General features: G+C 42.1%; 2 protein-coding genes across 5 annotated transcripts in view; one reads left to right on the top strand and one right to left on the bottom strand.

The window, feature by feature from the left end:
* Positions 1 to 2,685: 2,685 nt before the first annotated feature.
* On the bottom strand, positions 2,686 to 17,638 carry Noa1 (nitric oxide associated 1). Of its 3 annotated transcripts, XM_020171813.2 has the most exons (7): positions 16,472 to 17,637; positions 14,819 to 14,983; positions 13,798 to 14,000; positions 9,478 to 9,609; positions 7,247 to 7,363; positions 3,938 to 4,058; positions 2,686 to 3,035 (listed from the first exon to the last, which is right to left on the bottom strand). In XM_020171813.2, the coding sequence occupies exons 1-7, from the start codon at positions 17,598 to 17,600 to the stop codon at positions 2,839 to 2,841; spliced, it is 2,064 nt and encodes a 687-aa protein (XP_020027402.1). In that variant the 5' UTR covers positions 17,601 to 17,637; the 3' UTR covers positions 2,686 to 2,838. The 3 variants fall into 3 exon arrangements, with proteins under 3 accessions (XP_020027402.1, XP_073898268.1, XP_073898269.1); XM_074042167.1 differs by lacking the exon at positions 9,478 to 9,609; XM_074042168.1 differs by lacking the exons at positions 2,686 to 3,035; positions 3,938 to 4,058 and adding an exon at positions 5,716 to 5,899 and having other exon boundaries at positions 16,472 to 17,638.
* Positions 17,639 to 18,162: 524 nt separating this feature from the next.
* Positions 18,163 to 23,896, top strand: part of Polr2b (RNA polymerase II subunit B) — a 41,167-nt gene continuing 35,433 nt past the window's right edge. For both annotated transcript variants that reach the window (XM_074042166.1, XM_020171811.2), the window contains exons 1-2: positions 18,163 to 18,319; positions 23,266 to 23,338. In XM_074042166.1, coding sequence (XP_073898267.1) covers positions 18,301 to 18,319; positions 23,266 to 23,338 — 92 coding nt within the window. In that variant the 5' untranslated portion in view covers positions 18,163 to 18,300. The remainder of the gene's footprint in view (positions 18,320 to 23,265; positions 23,339 to 23,896) is intronic.

The raw sequence follows: 23,896 nt of genomic DNA, 5'->3' as shown, positions 1-23,896 counted from the left end.
GCTGCAGCAAAAAGTTGGCTGGCCCTGTATCTCACACCCTCACCTCTTCCCTGAGCCCACTGGTCAACATTTTGGCTGACTGTATATGCATGGATTTATTTTTGAAGTCTCTTCCTCTGCTAAACTGGTCTGTATGTCCCCCAAAGGCAGTGTGTTGAAGGTTTTGTTGCAAGTTGATAGCACTGTTGGGAAGTGGTGGAAACTTGAGATGGGGGCTAGTGGAATGAAATTAGGTAATTGTGGTTGTACCCTTTCATGGGATATTGGGACCCTGGCTCTTCCATTTTGCTTCCTGGCCACCATGAGGTGAGCAGCTTTGCCCTCCCACCCATGATGTTTTGCTTTGCCATAGGTCCCAAATACAGAACTAGTTGACCTTGGACTGAATCCTTTGAAAGGAGCCAAAAAACCCTTTCTTCCTTGGAGCTGATTTTCTCAAGTATTTTGTCATAGTGATGGAAAGGTTACTAATGTCTTTTTTCTTGTTTGGTTTTTGAGACAGGGTCTCACTATGTAGCTCAGACTGAGCACTTATATGTGGAATCTAAAAAAGTAAAAACTCACAGAAGTTGCAAGTAGAATGGTGGTTAGGGCTGGTGGAGAGAGATGCTAAGGAAAAGGGAGATAGTTGATGTACAAAGTTTGGTGTTCTGGCAGAGCACAGCAAGGTGACTAGTTAACAAGATGTATACTTTTTTTTTTGTGGTACTGGAGTTTGAACCCAGGGCCTACACTTTCAGCCACCCACCAGTCCTTTTTTTGTGAAGTTTTTTTGAGATAGGGTCTTGCAAACTACTTGCCCAGCCCAGCTTCGAACCATGATCCTCCTGATCTCTGCCTCCTAAGTAGTTACAGGCGTGAGCCACTGGTGCCTGGCTAAAAGGGTTTTAAAAGTTCTCACCATAAAGAAATTACTGAAAGTGATAGATATGCTGATTGCTTTGATTTGCTCATTTTACAATGTACATTTCAAAATATCACATTGTACCCTATAAATATATGCAATTGTGTCAAAAATAACAATGTTTTAGAGCTTGCAAAAAACGAATGGTATTTCATTCTCTACAAAATAACTAGAAATAACATCCAATCAATTTTCTCAACCTGGGAAGCTACTGCCCTCTACAGGTGCATCTGGAAATGTTGGGGTAGTTTTCGGTTATCTGACTGATGGGAGAGGCGGAGGTGTTGCAGTCTCTGGGGACAAGGGGTACCAGACATACTGAAATGCAGTTTTGTATGTGAAGAACCGCCTTCCTCAAGATACCCATAAAATTAACTTCTAACTACTATGAAAGCGAGGTGTGCTGATATCGTGTATACTCCCAGCAGGAGGCAGTGGCAGGAGGTTGCAGAGTTTGAGGCCAGCCTAGGCTACATAGGGAGACTTTGTTTCACCCTTTTCCCCTCCAGCAAAACTTATGAAAGTGAGATATACAGAGTTACATGTTTACACCTTAAGTTCTCCATTATAGTCTAAGAGGACTTGGTGAAAAGGGGACTACTGGATGGGGAAAAAGACAGGAGCATGAATACACAGGGGCTCCCACATGCTGGGTGATAACACGGGCTCTCTAGGTCATTTCTGCCCAGCTTATCCCACTAGCATTTATCTCAGCATTAGGATCTGGCACGTTTACTGTACACAGCTGTAGTAGTACTCGCATAGGAATAACAAAAGGAATTCTGACTGATGTAATGTTGGTTATGTATAGCAAATGATAAATGGTTAAAGTGCTCTCTGGGTGCAGATCAGATCTCAAATGCTAGGCAGAGCCTAAATCCTTTAAGGTTTTCAAGCACCTTAAAATTGTCTTAGGTACACTTCTACTTGTTCTCTGTATCCATTCTCCCCTTCTGCCTTTTTAAATTTTTTATTGTTTTTATATTTATTCATGTGTATACATTGATTGTTTGGGCCACCTCTTCCCCCCGCCCCCTTGAGAGAAAGCCTCCAAATGTGTCCCATTTCCCCCTACATCTCCCAGTTTCCTTTTGAGGTGTGGCCCTGTGACTGCTGACAGATGGACTGCATGTAACACCCCATGTCCCCACTTCTTTTAAACAAGAAAGCTGCCTACCCTCCACATTGTCCTCTTTACATTTGGTGGGAAAGGATGACAGCTTGAGCAGCCCTTAGAGGTAGAGATGGAAGCCATATGGCATGTTTCCCCTGCTGGATCTTTGGGTGCCTACTCCTTATTTTTTCATATGCTGACTACTAAACTGCCCTGTCAACTATAGACTCCAAATAAGAGAAACGATAGCTAGTCTCAATAAAAATTCAAATGCAGTAGGTCTCATGTTTATGAGCATCTGGGTCACGGATATACAGATGACTCTACATAAAATCATCTGTATTTACAAGTTCTAATACATTACCAATAGGCACAGACCTGCATAGTTTTTGGGTTTTTTTTTTGGTAGGACTAGGGGTTGCAGTCAGGGCACTTACAAAGCAAGTGCTCTACTGCTTGAGTCACATCTCCAGTCCATTTTGCTCTGGTTATTTTGGAGAGAGGGGTCTCTCAAACTACTTACCTGGGCTGGCCTTACTCAATAAACCATGATCCCCAATCTCGCTTCCCAAGTAGCTGGGAGTACAGGCATGAGCCACCAGCACTGTTGAATAGTTTTAAAAGTCAAATGTTAAGATTTTTAAAAAGAGTGGGAGCAGGGGCGGACTCTATTGTGGTTATATTTAATACAATTTCAACATATATTGTTATGCTCATTGTAGTTAACAGATGGCTATATTTAATACTTCAATTTCAACATATATTGCCATGTTCAACATGGATAACATCCACTGTGAATCAGGTCCATGTCAAACATTTATCAGCTTTTCTTCTGTAGATTGTACACGAGGGAAGGAGGCTTCTTGGTTTTATAGGCCACACTTCTCTTGATGCGCTGTCCTTTGATATTAACGATATATGGCAACAGCGGGGGTCGGACTGTCAGAACTGTTCCTTGAGGGGTATAGCCTCGGAGATGAAGTCTGTCCTTAAAATAAGGTGTTACTGCAACCCAACCTGTGAAGCATCCGACAAAACATAGAATGCTGTTAGCTGTCATCTTATTAAGAACACCAAACGCAGCTCAAAACTGAGCAACAAAGAAGGATATTGCATTCTTTCTATTTTTCTTAAATACAATGCATTTGTGAAAAGCAGAGTTATTTTCGGAATAGGTTGCATTTTATGAATAAACTAAAATGAAGCACATTTCTATAAAAAAATATACTTGTCAGTAAGGCTACTTTACCTTTTTTCTCTTGAGTTTTTTGAGGTAGGGTCTCATTTATGTAGACCAGATTCACCTTGAACTCAAGAACCTCCCACCTCAGCTTCCGTAGTGCTAGGATTACAGGTGTGTATCACTATGCTTGGCTGCTAATTTTAGTTTTTAAAAAGCGAATAAAAAGTGAAGCCAGGGGCTGGTAGCATGGCTCAAATGGTAAAGCAAGTACTGTTGTTTTAACTCCAGTACTGCTGCATCCTCCCAAAAAAAAAAAAGACAAAGCAGGGATAGGCGAGGTAGCTCATTCCTCCGAGGAATCGGAGGAGGAGATGGGAGGATCGAGGTTCAAGACATGCCTAAGCAAAAGTTACTGAGACCCTATCTGAAAAATGAGCCACACTTGGTGGTTCATGTCTGTAGTCCCACTTATGCAGGAGGCAGAGGTAGAAGATCTGGTCTGAGGCTGGCCCTGGGCAAAAAGCAAGCCCCTACCTGAAAAATAAAGCAAAAAGGGCTGGGAGTATGGTTCAAGTGTGAGGCCCTGACTTCAAATCCCAGTACCACTCCACTCCCCCGCCCCAAAATGCTGGGTGTGGTGGCATACCTCTATAATCCCAGCACTACGGAGGCTGAGGCAGAAGGTGGCCAGGGCTATGTAGCAAGACCCTGTCTTCAAAACTAAAAATAAAATTACCTGCAGAGGAAAACTTGATGTCAGCTACTGCTTCAGAGCCCCCAAGTCCTTCTTTCAATGTAATGTCTTCAGCAACAAGAGGAGGAAATTCTGCCATTCGTTCTTCTCCACCCATTGGAACCTTACAATGAAATAAAATGAAGATGTTTGGAAGTTCAAATGAAACAACCAGTAATTGTAATATTAAGTACATCATTGTAATGTTATAAAATCCTTTTAGGGCTGGCAGTGTGGCTCAAGTGGTATCCCATCTGCCTAGCAAGTCTGAGTTCAACCCCCAATACTGCCCTCCCCCTATCCCAGGCTAATGGCCACATGTCGGGCATGGACTGGGTACTGTGTTTCTTTTATCCTGTTTTTATAGACCTCCACTGGGCTTTGCATGGAGTAATGTCAGGCAGTTAAAGGACGGTCCTTCTAATTCCCTTAGTTCTTATAGGTGTGGCCACAAAGATTAACCTCCACCTCTTTACAAGTCAAGGAACCACTCGTCACACTCAAGACTCAGCTTCTAAGTTTACAAAGGTTTGCATGAACTGGAAGTATCTGGATAATTATTTATTTCTACTTCCATTAAACACTCTCTTGTGTTTAGTACCAGGGGCACAAAGGGTGTTACAGTATGGTCCTTGCCTCCAAGGAGTTCAGAAAGGATAAATGACATGCAAACACATACAAGGTAAGCACTGTGATGAAAGGCATCTGTGAAGTACCACTGCAGTTTGTGGAGGAAGGAGTAATGAATATTTTGGTCAATGAAACATTAATAAAGAAGCAAGATCTGAGCAATATTTTCTTTTTCGCCGTGCTGGGGATAATACTCAGGGCCTCACACATGATAGGCAAATGCCCTAGCACAAACAAGCTACACTCCTAACTCTAAATGGAGTTTTAATTTCCATCTGGGTTATTAGGAAATCCAGAGAGAAAGAAGTATTTACTTCTCATCAGGTTGTTGACTTCTAAGAAGGGAATATACACACACATGTGCACACGTTTTGCAGAGTGAATCAGGGCCTCATGCATGTTAGGTAAGTTCTCTACCACCGAGCTCCATCCCAGCCCTATTCTGGTTTTTTTTTTTAAACTTCATGTCTTTTATTAGTCCATACATAATTATTTGTCTTCTGATTTGTTGAAGAAGCAGTCAGACAACACAGTCATGTCTATCAGGGCTGGAGCACTGGCTCAAGTGGTAGAATGCCCGCCTAACAAACATAAAGCCCTGAGTTCAAACCCCAGTACTACAAAAAAACAAAACAAATAATGTCTTTCAAAGTGGCTAGCCATAAATACTCCAGCACCACATTCATCTGAAGGGCACTCACGATGAAGTGAGTGCCATTTTCATCCACCTTACAGTATTTCAGGACAGTCAACTTAACCTTCTTTCTCTCATGCTTATTCTTCTTAGAAGTAGTGTAAGACTTCTTCCTTTTCTTAGCACCACTATGAAGTCTCAACACTGGATGAAGGGTAGACTCCTTTTGAATGTTGTAGTCTGACAAAATATGTCCATCTTCCAGTTTTTTTTTTGGTACTGGAGTTGAACTCAGGGTCTCATACTTGCTAGGCAGGCACTCAATCATTTGAGCTACTCCACCAGCCCAACTAGCCTGAGGGCTTTCCTAGTTTTCCTTTCCTTCCTTTAGGGTGTTTCTAGAACATTCAGGCTGAAGTGCCACTTTCTTCATTTTCACTCCTGAGTTTCCTCCTGATTCTTTCATTGCAGCCACAGGGCTTATTCCATGGTCGGAAGAGAGCTAGTACTTACTCTCTCCTAATGGAATCCAGCAGTCAGGAGGTGCCTAAGTGTAGAACCGTGTTTGCTCTTCTTGGCTTCTGTCAGTCTTTCAACTTAACTTTCTGCTTTGTTTTTGGACGAAGTTTCAGTTGTTTGAGCACTGATACTAATCAGAGCACCGATACTAATCACTGCTTCATTGGATGCATCTGGTATTTCTGCAACAAGTTATGTTTTATCATCATTACCATCAACTACTTATATGCTGCAGTCACAATGCTGCCCTAGCTCTAATCCTCCCTCTCACCTCTGCAGGTAGGTATAACACAGAGAGGTAGGGGAAATTTATCTAAAGTCACAGTGGTGGTAAGTGGAGTGGGGTAGACATTTAAACCCAGTCTGGCTTCCTTAGTTGTAATCAATATACAATACATATTGTCCAATAGTATGTGTGTCCTGTTACACAGTAAGATCCTATCTTAAAAGAGAAAAAAATGAACCTGTAGGCTTTACTGAAATATATAAGGGTTCTAGATGTATGAGGGTAAATTTCCAACAAAGAATGAACACAAAACTGAAGAAATGTGGTATAGCAATAACTATAAATTTCACGTTGCTGGATATATCCATGTTTCATTTTCCTTTTGTCTCCTCACATCGGCAAAATGTAGAGCAATTCTGTAGTTACTATAAAATCCCCAGAATGGTGTTATGTAAATGAACACCAAGTTGGGCACCAGTGGCTCACACCTGTAATCCTAGCTACTCGAGAGCTGAAGACAGTCTCAGGCAACTGGGCTTTGGTGAATTTCCTAAGTACAGGTTCACTGGCATGGTAAGGGCCAACAAGGACTGCAGGAATGGGATATGAGGAGCCACAAGCAAGCAGGGCTGTAAACTAAAGGAATAATCAGGGCACTGAGTTTTTGTTTCTTTCCTTTTTTTTTTTTTTTAAAGATGAGAATTTTAACATATAGTCTGAAGGAAGGAGCTAGGAAAAAACAGGTAAGAGGGACAATCTATAAAAGATTTAGAAAAGCTTTTCCACTCAAAGGCTTCTCAACCCTACTAACATTTTAGCCAATGTCATTCTCTGTTGTAAAAATGTTTTTATCACTTGTGGTCCCCGCCCAGTAGATATACCAGTATCACTCCCAGCTGTGACAAGTTGATAACTTTGCTTCATTCAGCACTGTCCAACACAACTTTTAGGCACTTGAAAGGTGGCTAGTGTGACTAAGGAACCATATTTTAAATTTCATTTAATTTTAGCCAGTATTCTTAAATTTAGGTAGCCATATATGGCTAGTGGCTACCATACCGGACTGCAGTATAAGGAAAACACAACTCTGGTTTTCCTAGGATCAATCCAAGACAGCATTCCTTTTCATAATAGAGCCCATTTTGTTTGATAGCCAGAATCCTCAAAGAGAATGAGATAAGGGGAGAGCTAGCTGGTATACTGCTGATGGTTTTATCTGGCGCAGGCTGTCTTAGCAAGGCTATGGGACTATCACAGGGCACAGCCATCATAACCACACAGTTATCAAATCCTGTTGCCGTACCTGGAGTAATGCATGACCTGCATGCTTCTGATACACAGCATCTGCCTTGTCCAAGGAAGTAATGTGCACAGGGAGGAAGTTGGCAGCCACAACTGTAAACCAAGCTGACTGATTTCCCTTAGGAAAGGAAGAAACTATTTTACACAGAGAAAACTTGGAAAATCTACACATTATAAGGTACAACAAAAAACAAGAGGACAAATCAAGCTCCTTTTATAGCAGCTGTAATCAAGTTAAAGTCTAAAACAACAGGGAACAATACAGAGGCTGTTCATTTTAACGATTTATATAAACTGTAAAACCCTGACTTCCACAGACCAGTTGATACTATTAAAACAGAACAAAACCTGATGGGCATGGTGGTACACACCTATAATCCAGCACTCAGGAGGCTAAGGCAGAAGGACGGTGAATCTGATACCAGCCTGGGCTACACAGTGAGACCTTGTCTCAAAAACTAAAACAACAAAAAGCACATCTATTATTAAAAACAAAAAGGAAATACTGTTTAACAGGCCATGTATAAAATTGGATCGTTAAGATATTAACAATCTGCTGGGTGTGGTGGTATATGTCTGTAATCCTAGCACTTCAGAGGCAGAGACAGGAGGATCATGAATTCAAGGCTAGCTTGGGTTACACAGGAAGACCCTGTCTCAAAAGAGAGAAAAAAATGAACCTGTAGGCTTTACTGAAATATATAAGAGTTCTAGATGTATGAGGCTAAATTTCCAACAAAGAATGAACACAAAACTGAAGAAATGTGGTATAGCAATAACTAAGTTTCATGTTGCTGGATATATCCATGTTTCATTTTCCTTTTGTCTCCTCACATTGGCAAAATGTAGAGCAATTCTGTAGTTACTATAAAATCCCCAGAATGGTGTTATGTAAATGAACACCAAGTTGGGCACCAGAGGTTCACACCTGTAATCCTAGCTACTTGGGATGCTGAAATCAGAAGGATCTCAGTTAGAGGCCAGCTTTGGTGAACAGTTCCCAAGACATCTCTAAAATAACCATAGCAAAATGGACTGGAGGTGTGGCTCAAGCAGTAGAATGCCTACTTGCAAGTGTGAAGCCCTGAGTTCAATCCCCAGTCCCACAAAATAAAAGAAAAACAAGAACCAAGAAGAATATATAAGGCTGGGCATCAGTGGCTCATGCTTGTAATCCTAGCCACTCAGGAGGCAAGAGATCAGGAGGATGGTGGCTCAAAGCCAGCCTGGACAAATAGTTCGAGACACCCTATTTTGAAAAAACCCTTCACAAAAAAGTGCTGGCAGAGTGGCTCAAGGTGAAGGCCCTGCGTTGAAACCCCAGTACCACCCCCAACCCCCCAAAATATATATGTTACATATCATGGGACACAATGTGTAGAATTCATTTAGTGCATATTAACCCTGATCTACAGGTTTGACCTTTTGAAAGAGACAGCACAGGATAGTCACTATCACATTGATGACATGTGGTATGGTTTGTAAGACTGAGCATTTTTTGGGGGATGGGGAGGACTAACTTTTTCCCCAATTTTTTATTAGGAAAATTTCCAAACATACAACAGAAATAAGAAGCTTCACACAAAATCATGACTTAGTTATATAAACATTTTGCCAGTATTTTTGTTTTGTTTTGCTTTTTGGTACTGGGGTTTGAATTCAGGGTCTTGTGAGTGCTAGGCAGACACTCTACTATTTGAGCCACACCTTCAACCCTTTTTGCTTAGGTGTTTTTTAGATAGGGCCTTGTATTTTTTGCCAAGGGGCTGGCCTTGGGTTACCCCAGCTGGCCTGGAACTGAAATTCTCCCTGGGATTACAGACATGAATCACTGCACCCCGCTAATATTTTGCCAGTTTTGTTGATGCATCTCCTTCCTTAAAGTGCTTCCTAATACTTAGTCTTTTTTTTTTTTTTTTTTTTGGCAGTACTAGGGTTTGAACCCTATCAGAGACTCATGTTTGCTAGGCAGGTGCTCTACCACTTGAGCAACTCTGCCAGTCCTTTTTTATTAATCCTCATCCAAGTAGCTAGGATTACAGGTGTAAGCCACTGGTGCCTGGCATTAGTCATTTTTAAATGGTACAGACTTTTTTTTTCCTGATTGTGCTGGGTGGGGGTACACTGGCATTTACAAAAGTTCTTACAATGTATCAAATTTATCATATTTGAATTCACCCCCTCCACCATTCTCCTTTACCCTCACTCTTTCCTGGGACAGACTTTACTTACCTGCAGGAAATCTAAGCGGCCTATAGCACCCAAAAATAGAACCATTCCTGGTTTAAGCACAAAAGTTCTTGGAACAATGGAATGTCTTGGCAAAACAATATCTACTTCTTTCTCTGTTAGAAGACTTAAAATCTGTGAAGCAAATGACAAATGTTTGATTAGAGAACTGCTTTTATTGAAATACTTTGTGACTTACCTGGCACATTCCAGGTTCACAAAAAACCAAATTATGCCAAATTTATATGTTCTGTGTATATTTATTGGTGGTTCTACACTTGTCACAGCTGAGCGTTGAGTAGTGGCAAAATAACTTTATAGGTGTATGAGATTTCCTTTGTTGGCAGTATCCCCCAAATGCCAAAACTGGTATAAACCTGAAAATACTGCTGGCTCAATACCAAGAGTGAAAATATCAGGCTTCTGGGGAGCAATGGTTTCCAGCTTAAAGTACTAGAACATGAGACCTCATGTCCTGGTGGTCATTTTGCTATGGGATAGGTCAAGAACCTGAAGAAACTTCTTCTAAATTCTGGACTCCAATATCCTTATTTTCTCTGAATAGTCAGCAAAACAATGAGAGAAAGTTGTGAATACTCTGGCTTATAAGGATGAAGAGGTTTTAAAGAGTCTGGAGAAAGCAGAAAAGGAAACAGGAAGCAAGATTCTGGTAAAATTTAAAGGAAAAAAATCTGAAAAAACAATAAAAAGCGCCTGGTGTCCTATGGTACCGTTAGCTATTGTGGGGAGCTGATTATGAGAAGCCTATGAGAACTGGACATAAGCAAGGCGAGATGCAGCTCAGCTGCTTTTCCTAAGATGTTTCTGTAGGCCTAGATTGGCACAGCCCAGACCACAGAAGAGGAAGATGCAGGACAGCTGCTTCTCCTAAGTTGTTTTTGTACAGAGAAGCAGGAATGCAGGTTTCTAGTATTGCAATGTCACGCCTCTCCCCAGGAACAGCTGCTCCACCCTATTTACCACTGGATATAAAAGACTCACTGAAGGAGGACTCCGGGCTTTTTGCTTGTGGCTTTCACTTTTGCTTTTTGGCTTTTTGATGTGGGAGGCTTTGGAAGGGAAAAGAATTGCTGAAGGAGAATTGCTAGCAAGTCTGAGGACCGAGACTTTAAGAAAGCTAAAGAGAGAACATGGGACAGTGCAAGTCTGGGGGCAAAGACTTTAAGAAATTCTGCTAAAGAAAAGCTAAGAGAAAACATGGGACAGAGAGAGTCTAAGAAAACAGGTTTTAAAGAATAGTGAAGCAAGGTTTTAAAGAACTGTAAAGGAGTAAGGCCTCAAAGAATAAAGATAGAGAAAAGAAGCAGAGTAAATGAAGAGAATACTACAAAAAAGCAGCAATGAGGGTTGTGCATCTCCACCTGGATGCCTAACACGCCTGATCCCACTTTCTGTATCCTGTGTCTCTTCTGCATCTCCCATTGCTGTCCAGATAGCTGTAGGTTCAGTATTAACCGGGAGTAACATAATAAAGGCTATAGTTATTAAAGAAAAAAAAAAAAAAGAGAAGAGCTGGGGATGTAGCTTACTGGTAGTGTTTGCCTAGCATGTATAAGGTCCTTAGTTTGATCCTAAGCACTGCAAAAAAAAAAAAAAAAAAAAAAGCGGGGGGCGGTTAGGGTTGTAGTTCAGTGGTAGACTACTTACTCAACCAAAAAAAGAGAGGTAGGTTAAAAGAAAAAAAAAATTCACTCATATGCAGTGGGGCATGCCTGCAATCCCAGTACTTGGAAGGCTGAGGCACAGGGATCACAAGATCCAAGTCAGCCTGGGCAGCATAAGCAAGACCCCGTCTCAAACAGAAATGGAAGAAAACAGGCACTCGAAAGTACTCAGGTTTATATGTCAGCTGTTGCACAGGTGCCATAGCTCACATCTGGAAGGACGTTCCACAGGTTGGCAGCAACACAATGACATAATGCCGCACTGCGCAGCAAAGATGGCTGAAGAAGAAAACAGCCTAGTCTATCTGCCTCTGTATGGGCAACTGCTTATACTACTCTGCTTCTAATATTTGTACTTTAGTGCAAGATGCTGCCAGCCCAGGCACAAATTATTACAGTATTTAGTGAACACTGGTGGATACATTAAAACTGCTGTGCCATAATACCATTATATAAATAAGGTGTCAAAAAAAAAAAAGGATGAAAATACTCGTGAATTTGATTTTTTTATGAGACAGGGTCTAGATAATGTAGTCCAGGATGGCCCAGAACTCACAATCCTCCTGTTGTAGCCTCCTCAGTGCTGGGTGGAATGTTTCACCATGCCTGGCTATAAACTTGGTTCTTAGGAAGATTGACAGGAAATTAAAAAAACAGGCTGGTGCAGTAGCTCAAACAGTAAGAGCATCTGCCTTAGCAAGTGTGAGGCCTTGAGTTCAAACCGCAGTGCTGAAAAAAAAAAGGAGGGGGGGGCCTGGAGGTGTGGCCCCAGTAGTTGACAGCTTGCCTGCAAGTTTGAGGCCCTGGGTTCAATTTCTAGAACTGAAAAACAAAAAAACCACACCAAAAAACCAACCTATGACAGAGAGACTCACAAGATAATATAGCATCTTAAAGTGAAAACCAAACTATAAAGCGCTTAAAAACCTTTGGATTTTCATATTAGAGATGCTTGACTACTGAAGTCTTTGCAAATATTCCAAAATTGAAACACTTCTGGTCCCAGGCAATTCAGGTAAGGGATACTCAACCTATAAATTAGAGGCTGCAAATAGCCTTTCTCATTGTGATTGAAAAGACACACATTAATGCTATTTACAGTAAAGAAACTTTGTAACTTTTTGTTTTTGAGACAGAGTCTGGGTATGTAACCTAGGTTAGCTTCCAATTTGTGACCCTCTTGCCCCAGATTCCCAAATGCTGGGATTACAGGAATGTGCCACCATTATTCTATCCCCTCTCTTAAAGCTGAGTGCCTAATATTTCCATTTCACAAGAGTTCATTGATTCAGTTTGGAAACACTGGTTTTAGACATCAAGTAACTACGTCTGCAAAGTGACACAGAAACACACTATCAGTGCTGAGAGAATTTTTAATTCCAGGGATGGAGATTAAACCGAGGGCATTGTACACACTAGGTAAGCATTCTACCACTAAGCCACACCCCCAGCCCATGAGAGACTTTTCATATCCAAAAAGTTGAAAGTCTCATTCTGCTGTGTAGAAAATTTTGTAAATTCTTGCCTTTCTGACTTAACTAGTTTCACAAGAGGGCATATGACCAAAGTAAGTGCTATCTCTGAAAAATGAATCTGAAGGGGAAGATTTAATTGAAGTTAGTGACAGAACATGGTTAGGAAGCAGTCTCATTACTCTGTATCTATGGATTGCTAGTGAAGAAAAGGGAGTAATTATTCTAGGAGAGTAATAAAGGTCTCTATGATTCGATGATGTGAGAGACAAATAGAATATGCTTCTGAGAATGAAACTGTAAGTGAACCTGATGAACAAAAAGTATGTAAGAAACCAGTGCTTTTTCACAGAAAGTCACAGAGATAATCAGGAAAATTAGAAACTGGTCAGTAGATAGATTCAAAGGAAGGGATTAATGGAACTGTTGTGAGGCTGTGTCCTGGATACACACTGGAGTCAATCAATGACTTAGATAAATGTCAAAAATGCAAATAATAAGTAGCTGAGAGATTAATGATTACATAATAGAACAGGATATAGACTGAATTTAATGAGACAAAATCAGTTACCTAGGAAATCCTGCAATTGTATTAAAGAGGTACCTAAGGGCAAGACAGAACTAATCCTATTTTCAATTATGCTTGCCTGATACACTTTAAAATATTTCAAGGTCTGGCAAAAGAGAAGTAGATATTATATTCACTCTATACAGCTTTGAGGACAATGGGTACAAGTTAAAATTTGATGAGTGCAATACAAAGAGCAAGCAAAGACCAAATGGGACACCTCCAGGTCCCAGAAAACTGCTCATGGTCTTAGTCACTTTACTTCAAACTGGATGACCTTATGATGGATATGTGTTGGTGAGAATTCAAGCATAGATTTGGAAGCTGGATTGCAGTGATATTTATGATTTCTTCCAACCTTAAAATCAAGGACTCCTAGGGTAACAACTATACTGCTAATACAAGTAGTTTGCCTGCAGTGAAGTCTCTCAGATGAATACAGAACTTACTGGTACAAAGCTTCATCCCTGGACTTGTTTTATGAATGAATCAGAACTGAATCTAAAATAGAAGCCTGCCTCTTTTCTTATTTTCTGCCAATCAAGACAGTACTTCTACAACTGAAAGTAAATGTTTCTAAAAGAAACCAAATACATACACAATTTTCTTTCATAATTCCAGGAGTGTCATAAAACCAGTGGGCATCTCTCACATCTTGTGGCGTCAGTTCTACTCGCTTGGTGGATTTGTGCACGACAACAGGTTCATTTCCCATGTCAAAGGCAAGTGAATCAGCATCAAAGTCAAAGGTAGCTTCATTCTTCTGTTCTTTTGAATAAAAGAATGTTCTTCCAACTCTTCCTAGAATAAATTATATTGAAGTTATTAATCACTCCTCTAATGCTTTTGAATCTAGATAATCCTAGCCTCCTGAGTGTTAGGATTACAGTGGTGCATTACCATGCCCAGAGGGACAGATAATTTTTGTTTGCCCCAAGTCACCAAGACTAATTACAGTAGACAGTAAGACTACAATGATATCTGGGCTTTTTTTAAAGATAGTGGGAGACTCTTTTTGTTTTGGGGCAGTACTAGGGTTTAAACGCAACCCTGTTCTACCATTTGCGCAATTCACCAGCATTGTTTTGTGATGGGTATTTTCAAGATAAGAGTCTTATGAACTATTTGCCTGGGCTGGCTTCAAACCTCAATCCCCCTGATCCTTGCCTCCTGAATAGCTAGGATTATAGGTTTGAGTCATGGGGCCTGGCTGGGAGTCAGACTCTCATAACCATCAAGGGTGTGGCTGGTTGGGTACATTGAGGCAGATGTTAGAAATCAGTTTTTAGTAAAGGAAGTTTGAAAAGAGATACCAACTTAATTTAAAGCTGCTGTCCGCTAGTCTGGGTTTCCAAACAGTAACAACCTTGCCTCTACAGGGCCTTTATAAGGAAAAAATCTTTCCCCACAGAAAGTGGTTAGCTCTAGCATAAGTCGCAGAGCACTTGCATAAGTGCATAGATCCTGAGTTTAAACCCCAGTACTGTCCCCTTTGCAGAACCGCACCCCCCCAAAAAAAAAACAACAAAAAACCAGCTAGTTTCAGACAGCTGTATTGCAGGTTTTAATAATTAATTTTTAGCATAGAACCAGTAAGATTTTCCCAAAAGGAGGCTTACCTACTACATAACCATGCTTTTTCAAGTGATGAACTTGATTTTGTTCTTGCTCACTAAGATCTTCTTCAGCTTTAGTTGCATCTTTTTTAAGTCTTTTTTGTCTTTCAAACATTCTGTAAGGGGTTGGGTTGCAAATAGGAAACTTCAGAAGGTTTAATGTAGTACCTGAAATACCAAAGAAAATGGTTTAGAACAGGGAATAGGGGTGGGGGGATGACAAACATTTCTAAGGATCCAGGGTGTTGGCTTCTGTGATTACCTCATAATCTTCACTATAATCCTCTGTAAGATTATTATCAGTTTACAAATGAGGAAATAGGCTCAGAGATTGGTTCACAGGCTAACCCAGGATTTGAATGCAAAATATGTAAGCTTGGTTTTTCATTTTCACATTAATCATTCAGTACAAAACCAATTTCATGTATAATTCAGACAAGATCAGGATGGTATGGTTACAGACAATTCTGGGTATAATTCAACCAAAGTGCAAGACAAAGAAAAGCTAACCAAAGTTAAATTGCTTTCAAGGGAACAAGTGGGAGTTTTGTCAACTTAAATACATAGTCATAGAAGGACCTTATAATTCCAGAAATTTCTTTTTCTTTTTTTGGCAGGACTGGAGTTTGAACTCAAGGCCTCACACTGGAGCCAGAACTCCAGCCTGTTTTGGAGACAGGGTCTTGCTAGATAGCCCAGTTTGCTGGCTGCAAACTCCAGATCCTCCAGCCTCACCTTCCAGAGTGCTGGGATCATAGGCTACCACACCGTGCTTATTTTTCATTTTATTTTATGTACTTATTTATTTTTGCAGTACTGGGGTTTGAACTCAGGGCCTTCACCTTAAGGCACTCCACCAGCCCTACTTTTTGTGATGGGTTTTTTCGAGATAGTTCTCTCAAACTATTTGCCTAGGCTGGCTCTGAACTGCGATCCTTCTGATCTCTGCCTCCTGAGTAGCTAGGATTACAGGCGTGAGTCATCATCCCCCCAGCTTGTTTTTTTTATTTTTGAAACAGGGTCTAGCCATGTAGCTCAGGCTGTCCTGGAATGCTATTCTCCCAAGTGCTGGGATTACAAAACAGGTGTCAGAGTCTGGGACAGAAATATCCTTAAATCACAAAAACGACATTTCCTCTCAACAAAGCCACATGCCACAATGCATTATTGAATTACTCAAATGTATATACATGTATAATGTCTCAAGCATAAATTCAAGATGTGAAGACTGCGACTGAAGGATGGAGGGAGGCGGAGAGTGAAAAACACAGCTTCCAGACAAACATAAAGAAGTAAACTAAAAGGGAGAACTCCAAGAGAGTAGGGACTCTGCGGGGTTCCCTGGTGTTATCTCCCGTGTCCATAAACATTTCTATTAGAAAACGACTACATCTACTGAATTTCCAAACGCTAAGAAAACAAGACTTTGTGACCAAAGTAGGGAGAGAACTTTAAAAAAAAACTTTCTTCTTTTTGTAGGTAGTGGAGTTTGAACTCGGGACCTTTAATTTAAGCTTGCTAGGCACGCGCTCTACCAGGCAGGAGAGAACTCTTAAACTGAAGCTTTCAGGCAGCCCATGGCAGACATTTAAAGAAAGATGTAGTAGGTGCCTGGGTCAAGTCCATTTCTCAGCAAGCGAGCCTCCTGAGCCTCACCTGGCCAAGGGGAGATGGTGGCCCTGTCAATGGCCTCGGTGCCCTTGACGGTGCAGTAATCAGACTCCAGAAGTGTGTTAAAGAGAGTGGACTTGCCGGCGTTCGTGGCGCCGACCAGAAAGACGTCGCCGCGGTAGCGCCAGGAGCGCTGAAGTGCAGAGATCAATTCTTCAACTCCATAGCCCGTCTTGGCGCTGATCAGCCGCACGTCCCTGACCACAGTGCGCGACCTGGCCGACGGATTCGAATTCTCCTCTCCGTCCAGTGGCTTGTCCCCTTCAGGAAGCTGTGGCCCTTGGTGGCCAGGAGCCAGCAGGAGCCCGGCACGGACACAGTCGTTCCAGAGTCGTTCCCGGAGCCGCTGCAAGTAGCCGGGCGCGTCCTGGGGCAGCAGGTCCACTTTGTTCCCCAGCACGATGAGCTGCTTGGGGCCCACCAGCGCGGGCACGTCGGGCAGCAGGGTGTCCGGCAAGTCGAGCAGGTCCATCATATAGAGAACCAGTGCGGGCCCTGGCCGCCGCAGCGCGGTGCTCACCAGCTGCAGGTACTGCTCGCGGCTCACTTGCAGGCGCAGGGCGCGTCGATGGTGCACCAGCAGCCAGCAGCGCCGGCACACGGGCCGCGCAGGCCCGCCATCTCCCTGCGTCGCGCGCCGCAGCTTCTCGTTGGGCAGGTAGCCGGGCACGCGCGGGTCCTGGCAGTGCAGCTCGGCCCCGCAGCCCGAGCAGAACAGGCCGCTGGGCGGCACTGGCGGATCCGGGCGCTCCGTCACCGGGGCTGCCAGGCGGCCGGCCCGGACCTTCTGCTGAAGCCTCTCCTCCCGCCGCTGCTGCCTCAGTCGCTCCTCCTCCTGCTGCCGCTGCTGCAGCTCCTGCAGCTGCTCCTCCGGGCTGGGCGCGGGCTCTGGCTCCGGGACGTACTCGGGGAACACAAAACTTTCCTCCGTGTCCATGCCTCCTTCGCAGTCCCCGGTGGCCGTGGGGTTGTGAGGAAGTCCGCGGCGCTGGAAAGAGGCGGCGGCCGTGCACCGCCGCTCCAGGAGCAGCTCCACTCCATGGCGCGCTACGGTGGATGCAGGCCCCCGTAGGACGCAGCACAGCAGCCTGCGAGTGAGGCGTGCGGGGAGCATGGGGAAGACAGCCCGAGAGGAGGAGGCGGAGTCACGCGTGCGCACGCGTACTGAGGCTCGAGGCGCGCGTTAATTCTTAGATTGAAGCCTGAGTGCACTTGGGCACTGTCTTGCGTCATCCCGGACTTCTCGCGATGCCCGAGAACCTACTGGTCGCCTTGCCAACAGCACCTAGAACTATGTGGGCAGGAAAGGGTAGACAGTGCTTTGGGTTTTTTGACTTTCAGGTTTTTTTCAACGAGCCGCAAGTCACCCTTAGTAAAACACAAAAAGTTTTTGATCTTTAGATGAGCAAAAAACAAGGCATGGAGTGCCGCTGGCTCACGACGACCACAACAAAAACTTCCATTAATAAATCTACCTGGATATTTTGCAGGTGTCACTATTGTGCAACTAACACTGAAAAGCAGACCAAAAAACTTCCACTTGCTGGACCCAACCCTTGGTCTAAAAACGGTCTCAGCTGAAGGCGGCAATCCGTATTTGCCGCGTGCACAACTCTAATCCCGCGGCGCCCTACCCTGATCGCGCAGGCGCAGATCGCCTTTTTTTTTTTTGACCTTTGATGTGAGACGCGGGGGATTCTGGGACCGCCGGAGACGGAAATTGCTCGGTCTTTCGTTCAGGGTCCTGGATGCTGCTGTGCTCTTCTCTTTCACTGTGATTTCAATAGTTAGAAACTCCAAAACCTTTTGTCAAGATGTATGACGCGGACGAGGGTAGGTGACCCCTCATGGCACACTTGGTAGCGAACCAACTTTGAGCAGGGACGAGTGGGAACCGGATGGGTTGGGGGTTCGCGCCCTCTGCCCCCTGGCTGCGGCGCGGAGTCGGCGGTAGTCGCGTCGCGCGACCCCCTTGGCCCGAATGACGCTGGGTTTGCAAGAAGTGCGGGGTCAGGGAGTGCAGCGTTCATGCTCCGGGTCGGGCTGACTCGCTCGCCATGGTCCCGTTCTGTTACGTCCTGTCACCTTCCCGCGTTGAGATAGCGTCCAGAACCCCAAGATAGACCCTGTGGTTTTGACTTTGTCGGAAGCAAAGGGCCGCTCTTAAAATTTTCTGCAAGATTAGAGTCAATTTATTGACTAGAGTTTTGAGCATCAACCTTGTGCCAGATGTTATGCTAAAGCCTAGGAAATACACTAAAGAGTATCGGGGATGGGGTTTCGCCTTCCTTCATTCTGTCAGTACAAGTAAGGTGTATTGAAAGGGGGCCTTTAAACTTCCTCTTCCCATGTGATGACACAGGTCTAAGATTGTATGTTGGCTACTCACAGGGACACCATGTCTTTTTACTTTTCGTATATAGAATCTTACCCATGTCTTCTGTATATTGTATTTTTAAAGCTCCCTTCTCCACGTCTGCTATTTCAAACTTCATTTTCTTCTAGCTCCCAATTCCGTGGCCACTTGCACATTTCTCCTTATTCTCTCAGCTACATCATGGAGAAAATAGAAGTAGAAGCTTAAACTTTTAAAGCTGCTTAGAACTCTTAAGTTTCATATCTGTGCCTAGAAATGTAATAATGAGTCTAATGACTCATTATATTCTTTTTTTTAAACTATCTCAGAGGAAGAAAAAATTCAAAGTTTTTTTAGTAGCTTATTTTTTTGGCGGTACTGGGGCTTGAACTCAGGGTCTCATGCTTACTAGGTAGGGCTCTACCACTTGAGCCACTCCGCTGGCCCTATAGCTTCGTTTTTTGAGTAGGTTATATATTCTCTCTTTCTTTCTCTGTGGTTCTGGGATTTGAACTCAAGACCTTGCAGTTAACTAGGCAGTACTTTACCACTTGAGCCATGCCTTTTTGGTTGGTTTATCTGACACAGGGTCTTGCTATATGGCCCTTACTATCCTGAAATTAGAAATCCTCCTGCTTCAGCTTCCTGAGTGCTGGCAACAACCTCTGCCTCAGATTGTATATTGTCATTGTCATTGCTTACAAGCCAGAAAATGTCAGAGTGTCAGGTCTCAATTTTTTTTTTTTTTTTTTTTTTGCGGTACTGGGGTTTGAACTTAGGGCCTTACTCTTGCTAGGCAGGCGCTTTACCACTTGAGCTATTCTCCCAGTCCTCAGGTCTCACTTTTGTTTGCCATCTGTCTGTTTTGAACTCAGTCCACAGTAGGTAGCTACTGTTCTTAGGTTCTTATCACTTCTTTCTTTATGCATGTTCAAACAAGTATAAATGGGATTCTGTTTTCACCCTTTTTCAGACAGAAATAACATTCATATTTTTCTTCACCTTTAGTCTTAATTATCTAGGAGACTTTTATAGCTATACATAGTATTCTCTCCTCCCTCCCCCCAGCTACTTAGTTTATGGATATATCATAACTTAAGTAGTCTCTTATTGATGGATTTTGAATTGTCTCATCTTTCTCTGGTTCAAACAGTGCTGCAGTGAATACAGTCTTGTAGATAAAAGACTAGATACAGAATTGTTATGTAAAATGATAAAAACTTCTAACATTTTGTTAGATGGTGGCAAGTGATCAATGTTGTGATCATACTAACATACATTCTCATTAGCAATGCATAATAATCCTTTGGGAAAAAAACTTATCAAAGCTGCATAGTGGTGTGAGTCTGCATTCTTTCAGTCTGTGTTCTAATGAAACCTTTATTAGAAATACCCTTATCAGTTTTCATCAACTCCATTTCAGCTTGCTTCTATGTAAAAATGCCAGATTTCTCTTGTTAATCAGTTAAACGCTCTTCATTATTTCCTTTTTGGTTCTAATATTTTGCCTTTCTCCTTCCATTCACAGACAACAGAATAGACTGGCCTTTTTTCTATTTCTCATCTTTGAGGTCATTACAGTTTGATTCTGCTGGTACTACTGTATTATGACTTGTCATTTGACAGTTAAAATTTTTTTCCCTAAACTTTGTGGTGCTCAACCTTGTTGATGACTTTCTTCTGGAAACTCACCTCTTCTACATCACTTTTTCTTGATTGTTTTTACTTTCTCATTCTTCCTGTGTGATCTCATCCATTCTCCATGGTTTCAGTTATTGTCTACATGTGGGTAACTTCTAAGTACATATTCCCAGTTCAGATATTCTAAACCTATCTCTTAGTTGATAACAGATGTCTTCCAGGCCCTAGACTTTGCTCAAACTGAGCTGTGTTCTTTTACCTAGTTCCCTTTCAAAACTGCTACCTCCCATGTCCTTCATTGCAGTGAATGGTACCACCATCCTCTGTTGTGGAACCCTGAAGCCTGGGCATCCTTTTTGATTCTTCTTTTTTTGCCCCTATATCTAATTAGTCATCAAGTCCTGATGGTTCTGTGTCCTATGTTTGTCAAGGCTGGTTACTTTTCTCTGTCCTCTTTGTCACAGTTACTAGTTCTTGCCTAGATTATTCCTAGTTGATTTACATACTTCTAGTCTTGTCTCTCCAAGCCATTCTCCACACTGGCCATTGTGATCTTTTGGAAATGAAAATCCAATCTAGCCATATCCCTGCTAAAATCTTAGAATGATTCCTCAAATTTACATTGGTAAAGACAAAATTCTTATCTCCTAACTTCACACTCTGTGTTTTAGCTGCATTGGCCTTCTTTCCTTGATTATACCATATTATCTTTCATTATGGTTTCTTTTGCACAAGTCTTTTCTGTTTGGGGTACTGCTTTCTTCACGCCTCCTTTTTTTCACTTTCTTGCCACCTCCATTTGTCTGGTTTACTTCTGTTCTCTATTTAGCTCAGCTTTTGGGAAGACTTCCCTGACCTCTTTTAAGTTCTGGTTAGACATGTCTTTATCATTTTCTCTTTGTTGACTTCACTTGGTCTGTTTCTCCCGATAGGTGATAATCTCCCCGAAGATGTAGCCATATTTGTCTTGTAAAAGATGGGATTTCCATTGCCTGAGCCCTAAGTAAACACTCATACTCAATAAATAGGTGAATGAATGAATAAATGAGTCTCTTTCATGAGTTCATTTTCCTTCATATGACTCTTAAACAAAGATAGTCCCTAGAGTCCCTAATATCTTTAGTCTTTAGTTGTCTTCTCTCTGTGGTAAACTTTATTTTCTCACTTGTTAATGATTCCAACTTTGTCAATAATATAAAGTTGTTTTTTTTTTTTTACAGTGCTAGGGATTGAACTCAGGGCCTTGTGCATGCTAGGCAAGTGGTCTACCACTAAGCTATATCCCCAATTCAATATGAAGGTTTTGTTTGAGCTTAATGTTCATATCCTGTTGCCTGCTGGGACTATTTGAGGAAAACGTATGCTCTACAGATATATCTAGTTTCATTCTCATCATTCCTCTTTACCATGTTTGAATTTATTTCTATATGGCAGAGATACTAATCTCTTATTAAAGCTAAAATCTGTATGTTATTTTACGTACCTTTGTCTTACTCCTTCCCACATATGTCGGGATTAATCATTCAAGAAGCATTTACTAAAAGCGAGGGCTGGCTGAGTGGTTTGCATGGTAGAGTACCTTCTTATCGAGTATAAGGCCCTGAGTTCAACCCCTAGTACTTCCCTGCCGCCCCGCCCCCACCGCAAAAAAACACATTTTGTATATGTATCAAAATTTGAATCCAAAGACCATAAATTTTATTAACTATGTAGATCAGAATTAAAAAAATACAACATGCTTAGAGACTAATCATATTTAAGAACCAATGTACACTTATTTTTCAAATGCCTATTCAAATTACTATTGCTGTGTAATACTAATTACTAAGCCTTACATATAATTTAGTTGATTCAAAAAATTGCATTTCATTTATGGATTCCGTGAGTCAGGAATTTGGCAGGGGATAGTAGGCATGACTTGTCTCTGCTGCACAATGTCTGTGGGTCAGCTGAGAAAACATAGGTGCTGAGTATTGGTTTGACAAGTAGGGCTGGAGGATCTGGAGGGTTTACCCACATGTCTGCACCTAGCCTAGGAGGACTCAGGACTAGGATTTTGGACTGGAACATCTGTAAGTGGCCTCTCCTTGTGGTTTGGGCTTCTTAACAGTATAGCAGTCTCAGAGTAGTAGGAGTTTTTAATGACAGTTGAGGACTCCAGAGCAAGCGTTTGAGCAAATGAGGTGAGAAGTGCATTGCCTTTTCTCACCTGGTTTCTGAGGTCATGTGGCATTGCTCCAACTGCATTCTTATGGTTATGGGAAAGTTGAAAAGCCATCAAGACCCAAGAAAAGGCTGCATAAACCACTCTGTCTTGATAGTAGGAGTGCTGAGAGCACATTGTAGAAGAGCATGTGGGGTGAGAGATATAGTTGTGGCTCTCTTTGGAAAATATGGTCTGTCATGTCTGTAAGAAATGTTATAATAGACCCGCCCCACCTTAGGGCAGTCTAACTCCAGTCTCTGAGGGCCTTATTGGCCAGAGGATTATGATCCTGCTCCTAGCTATGGTTAGCTGTGAATGAGAATTTCATGGACTTGCTAGAGAAGGTGGAGAACTTACAGATTCACCCAATTTAAATTGAATTTTTATAATAAAATCTCTTTGTATATGAGACATAGACTTTTTTTTTTTTTAATGTAATTGGCTAAAGTTTTAGAAGAGTGTGATAAAAGGATTGCCCTTTGTTCGGCAGAGTATGTGTCTTTTACTTCAAGCTACAGAGCACATATTAACTAGTACCATCTTACTGCAGTTGAGCACGACATTCTGCTTTTTCAGATATGCAATATGATGAAGATGATGATGAAATCACCCCAGATTTGTGGCAAGAAGCATGCTGGATTGTAATCAGGTAACTTTTTAGATCAAACTGAGTTAAATTTAAGGGGACTTCTTGGTCATTCTTTTTCCAATAGGTAGATGTTCTATGTTTAGATTTTACTTCAGAGTCTTTCAGACTGACAGAAAAGTTACATAAAGAATTTATATGACTGAGTGTGGTGGTGCATGCCATAATCACAGCACTTGGAAGGTGGAGATAGGAGGATCATGAGTTTGAGGCTAGCCTGGGCTACACAGCAAGACCCCATCTCAAAATACAAAAACAGGAAAAAAAAAAAGAGAGAGAGACAGGGTCTCAATATTTAGTCCAATGTGGCCTTAAACTCGTAATCCTGCTTCAGCCTCCTGAGTGCTGTATTTGTTTTCGCGGTTTATTCTTCTTTTTAATCTGTCTGTCCAGTCTTTCTCTATGTCTTTATTTTGCTTTTTTTTTGACTTTGACATTTTTGAAGAATGTAGTCCAGTTGCTTTAGAGAATGCTTTTCACTATGGCTCTGTTTCCTTGTATTATATCCTGATAATTCGTTTTGGCGGAAGTGTAGTACATGTGTTCCCTTACTGGTGATGT

The sequence above is a fragment of the Castor canadensis genome, chromosome 9, assembly GCF_047511655.1.
Source record: "Castor canadensis chromosome 9, mCasCan1.hap1v2, whole genome shotgun sequence".
Classification (NCBI taxonomy): domain Eukaryota; kingdom Metazoa; phylum Chordata; class Mammalia; order Rodentia; family Castoridae; genus Castor; species Castor canadensis.
Note: the sequence above shows the minus strand (reverse complement) of the source record. Positions and strands in the feature narration are given on the sequence as shown.

Excerpts from the sequence above, each read along its gene's own strand:
- Noa1 (XM_020171813.2), bottom strand. The coding sequence starts at position 17,600 with ATGCTCCCCGCACGCCTCACTCGCAGGCTGCTGTGCTGCGTCCTACGG. Across the intron at positions 14,001-14,818 it reads AAAGCATGGTTATGTAGTAG|GAAGAGTTGGAAGAACATTC; the intron begins GTAAGCCTCCTT and ends AATTTATTCTAG. Across the intron at positions 9,610-13,797 it reads GAATTATGAAAGAAAATTGT|ATTTTAAGTCTTCTAACAGA; the intron begins GTATGTATTTGG and ends TTTGCTTCACAG.